Source organism: Hordeum vulgare, chromosome 5H (genome assembly GCF_904849725.1).
Source record: "Hordeum vulgare subsp. vulgare chromosome 5H, MorexV3_pseudomolecules_assembly, whole genome shotgun sequence".
In the NCBI taxonomy this organism is placed as follows: domain Eukaryota; kingdom Viridiplantae; phylum Streptophyta; class Magnoliopsida; order Poales; family Poaceae; genus Hordeum; species Hordeum vulgare.
The window spans coordinates 482,038,984-482,043,825 of NC_058522.1; the positions used below are offsets into that span (position 1 = coordinate 482,038,984).

The 4,842-nt window shown below is 45.8% G+C and overlaps 1 protein-coding gene across 1 annotated transcript; it reads right to left on the bottom strand.

Annotated features, from left to right (window-relative positions):
* Positions 1 to 631: 631 nt before the first annotated feature.
* LOC123396054 lies at positions 632 to 3,655 on the bottom strand. The gene is made up of 3 exons (XM_045091086.1): positions 3,347 to 3,655; positions 1,155 to 1,398; positions 632 to 1,045 (listed from the first exon to the last, which is right to left on the bottom strand). The coding sequence occupies exons 1-3, from the start codon at positions 3,555 to 3,557 to the stop codon at positions 1,042 to 1,044; spliced, it is 459 nt and encodes a 152-aa protein (XP_044947021.1). The 5' UTR covers positions 3,558 to 3,655; the 3' UTR covers positions 632 to 1,041.
* Between the last annotated feature and the right edge of the window lie 1,187 nt (positions 3,656 to 4,842).

A 4,842-nucleotide genomic window follows, 5' to 3' on the forward strand; every position in this document is an offset into this window, starting at 1 on the left:
CAGACCCGCATCCCGTCCCGGCCCGTAAATATTTTTGCGGGGCACGACAAAATCTCGGCCCCAACCCGCGTATTCGCGGGTTTTCACCTCGCCGTTGCGGTGCCCCGCATATGAGCGAAAGCGGTTGGTGGGGGGACATTTCAGACGGCGCTTTCCCCACCATAGCATATTCCACGAATATGTTTTTTTACGGATCCGTTTGGGGATCTGCATCTGTGCCAGCCCGGGCCAGCCTACAAAAGATGTTTTACGCGAACTGCAAACACGTTTTGCGGGGCGGACGAATGCAGGGTCTGCTAGAGTTGCTCTTATGTATCATTGAATACAACTACTGATTGAGCAACTTTGATCAATAATCGTGATTTAAGAGGGGCATTGTGAGTAAGCAAAATATCCCTGCTAGTAGTATGGACGTTGGGGCTGATTATTGGGTTAGAGAGGAATAAAATGGCAGTCTTTTGGGAGTTAAAATTTCTTCGGCAAGCGCAACAAGGAGCACAAAATGTAGTCTCGACGCATCACCCCCAATATGTTGGATGATTGATTGATAATTGCCAATGAATAAAAATCCCACCTTCCTGTAAGGCAATAACAGGTAGAAGGCTTGCTCAACAGAATTTGATCAAGCATATTGAAAAACATACAAGCGCACTAAAACTATAATTGATGGCGACACATTTTCAACTTTACAGCATAATGGTTCATCATTCAGAGCAGATGACATCGCTCACAGTGAACACCGAAAAACATGACGTTTCCACCTCAAGGGAAACAGCATAAAGCGTGAATGACGAAAAGGTACATGCACACCTGGCGCATCTGGTAAAACGTTGTAACGAGATAAAGCAATTTCTGGTCCAAAACTAGTGCTATTAGTCAAGTCGGTATCGCCGTATGTGCAACCCATCCATTTCTGATAAAACCGGTGGCAATCTTCACCCTGTACTTCTAGAAATAGATTTGGTAAGACTCAGTAACTGTACCACTTACTTCCCACTGTCCAAAACATGTACCCAAAAAACCCTGAGCGATCGTCTGCATCTACCTGCAAAATATGAACAAAACTGAAATCAATAAAGATTTGGAAAAACTATATTCAGAACCACTAACTAATACTGTACAAAATAATGTTAAGTTGATAGGTTTTATCATACCTCGAGAACAGAGAAACATAAACTGCTATGAGTAAAACTGTGAACTCCAGACTAGGCTTGTATGCTTTATTTGCTTTGTCAAGTATATCAATGATCAGCAAGGCGTGTGGGTCCCCTTTGTTTGCAGAGTAACCTAGCGCTATGCAGCCAAGAAGCAGAACAAGTGAAGCAAGGTGCTTCCAGGAGACACCCTTACACTTCTGCAACGCCTTTTGCCAAAGGCTTGGCGGCTCCAAGGGAGACTCTGTATTTCAAGGATAAAAATATGCACACAGATTAACAGATGATGGGGAATAGACTTCAATTTACTGCATCAATAGACATGATAAAAATATGCAGTACATATAGGACTCGACTCAGGCATCACATACCCATGTACAAGACACCGACACAAGCACCCCTTCTCCATGAGCTCAGACTATACAACACATACACACGCACAGGCTCATATGGATCATGTATATGTACTGTGTACGTGATATTTCTCCTTCTATGCCCCTTCCCCCGGACCTTCCCAGGCGAAATTATGCTTGTCCTCTACAAGAAACTTGCCATCACTACATCTCATGTTGCATGGGCAGCTATCCTGCATGAACTCTGGAATGTGTGTCATTACATTTATGATTAAGTAAAAGGTTTAAAAGATCAAAAACGTAATGGAAGCTCCCAGCCACGGTATGAACCCAATGTGAACCGGACCTGCTAACCAAAGCTATCAAATGCAAGATGTCAAACAAGTGCAATGTAGTCCTAATGCCAATGCAAGAAGATTTGAGATAGCCTCCAACATTATCGTCACTTGTGTCTAGGACAGGAAGGATTAAAGCTTGGATTGTTAATTCACAACGCATGGATCAATATTTCTTACAGCCAAACGCGTTTATGTAGCCTTTTAGCAGCACTGCTGGACAGTTATAAAGGATTAGGTGCTTGCGGCCTTTCAATCAGCTCACATCTGCCGACGGCTGAATTTTCCATCTGCTCAATCAAGCGCTGTTTCATTATGTCTGAACAAGTTACGCTGGGGATTTTTTTTGGCGAGGCTGCTCTGAAGCCCATGGTTGACATCGTTTGTCTGCCTAGGAAACCGTATGCAAACCTAAGCTAGTGGGAGGTCTGGGACTTCACAATCTGAATATCCGTCTGAAATGATGGATGGATAAGTGGATTTTGTGAGGAAGAATGCCCTGAAAATATAAGTGAAGAGGGCTAACAAATGACACTTGGATCTGACACGTCAGAAGTCAGCTCTCAGTGCTCGTGCTCGCCCAATACTGTCAGCTACGGAGTGCAATCTCTGTATCCTAGCTGAACCCGGAGGTTTAGGATAGCTTTTCTTGGAAGTTTGAAGCCAGTGGCCAATTCTCATCTCGGTCTACATATGCTCTATTCCATGTTGTTACTGTGAATTTCCTGGCGCTAGGATGGTGTGGTCCTATGACTCATCTTCAAGCCAAACTCTTCGTTAGGTTAACTTTGCGCAATAGGTGCTGGAGTTCTGATCGGCTTGAGCGCCGGGGACTGCAACACCATCGTCACTGTCTGATGTGCTGCAAATGTCTGGACAAAATCAATCATCTTCTCATGCAGTGTCCCTTCTCTAGAGCTGCCTGATTTGATACTCTTACTCATCAACCTCCCTAGTCCTTATGTTTACTCCGGGAAGCAATGTCGATCTTTAGGGCTGGTGGACTTGAGCGGAGTAGACTATCCCAGACAGACAGCATCAGGGGCACAGCTTTAACACTACTGCGATTACATGCAGGTACAACCTATGGCTGGAGCGAAATAGAGGTGGTGACCAGGATAAAGTCTGACATCAGATACAAAAAAAGGCTCGTAGAGGCGGGCAAGAGAGAGGTGTAACGTAACTAGCCTTTTGTAGAGGCAGAGCCTGGCTACGGCTAAGGGTAAACTGCAAACTGTTGTATCATACCCCTTTCTGAGCATACTGTCGAACACTTGGTGGGCATAACCATCAAAACACCTGATGGGCATTCGGCCGAATACCTCGGCAGCAAGGGACGTACTCTTCTCAGGATAACAACCATCACACACGTGAAGGGCGTCTGCTGCCGACTAGGCATTTCGCCGAATACCTCGGCAGCAAGGGCCGTATTCTTCTCGGGAACTCAGGATACCAGCCCCCCCTACCGTACCATGGCAAGCACGCAAGGGATCAAGGGACTCACCCGGAGTCGCGGGGGACAGGCACCTCGCGGGAGGAACACGGAGCATCATGTGCGCGACGGGTGCTGGACGAAGGTGGCGATGGCGAGGCCGAGGCGGGGCTGCGAACGAGGCGACGCGCGGGCCGAGACGAACCAGAGCGTGGGAGGAGGAGGAGGAGGCTCCTCGCCACGAGACCAAGCGCAGAGCGCCGGGGACGCAGCCGGTGGCCATGGCGGTCGCCTCCCTGTCGATTGCCTTCGGAGCTGGTGGGCACGCACGTACCTTTCTCTTTGCCAGGGAGCTGCTTCAACAGGGAGTCAGGTGGGGAATTCGAAATGGCAGGGCGTACCTTCCTCGTTCGGCTAGCTTTCTGTCCTTTTGGTCAGGCTCAGGGTATGCCTTATGACCTTGCGAGCGAGTTTTTATTTTATTTAAAAAAAAAGAGGATATGGCCATTGCATCCATGCATGCAGCAATTTTATCAATTACTTATTAAAAAAGTATTAATAAATATGTAAACTTAAAGCCACCTTTTTGATAGCACATGTTACTATTCATATCCCCTTAATGAAGGGGTGTCGAATGTCCAAGCCTAATATAAAACATACATCGCACCAAAGTCTAACATTTAAAGTCTGATGTCCGAGCCAAGCCATGATGTCGGGACTGAGTCACACACTGGCGAGCGAATAAAAAGTTATGAAAGGCGATTTGAAAGTTTATTTTCTAAAACAAGGCAAATATTTGTCGTTTTCATTAATTAACACAGAAGTTTGTGAAATAAACACCGCTCAAGCAGCAACTAATTACTCTCGCAACATTATTTTGCTCAAATGCTTGTCACCGGCGATAGCTCTAAGCGATGCCTCATCCTTGATACGACTAACAACCATGGCCACCGGTGCCGCTTTTCTTTCTTTCCCAATCTTCCATCCAACGACCGAAGATGAGAGAGCCTTTCTTTGATGTGCAATGTTGATGATTCCTTGCCACCAGGCTTTAACCGTGGGCCAATTCGATGTGTGAATTTGAAGATCCAACCATGAGAACACCTCCTTCCAAAGCGAGTTGTGAACTGATACTTGAACATGAGGTGGGTCGCCGATTCCTGCACTTGGCTACAAACAAAGAATTGATCTCAGTTGGGCTATCCTCTACGCTAAAGTCTACCCGCTATTCAAATCCTGTTTTGGGTGACTGTCAAAGCAAAAAATGCATTCTGAGATGACCAAACCTTCCAAACCATATCCTGCAAGGGTGGACGAAGATGTCCAGCAAATTGGGCAATTTAAGCAAATGATGCAGTGTAGGTTCCATCATTAGTGAGGTTCTAGATGATAGAATCAGGAATTCAAGTTGTATGTAGACATTGGCTAGCTTTTCCTTAGGGAGTGATGAATTGTTGAATGTGAGCAAGCATCATTCCCTGTTGGGTATTGATGTGATTAACTCAAGCATTATCCCTCAAAGCCTTATATCCACCATGGTCCCCTTTTACCACAAGATCTTGATTTTT

Bases quoted from the DNA above. Each gene is read 5' to 3' on its own strand.
- LOC123396054 (XM_045091086.1), bottom strand. From the start codon at position 3,557: ATGGCCACCGGCTGCGTCCCCGGCGCTCTGCGCTTGGTCTCGTGGCGA. The intron at 1,399-3,346 runs GTGAGTCCCTTG...CTTGAAATACAG, and splicing joins CCTGTCCCCCGCGACTCCGG to AGTCTCCCTTGGAGCCGCCA.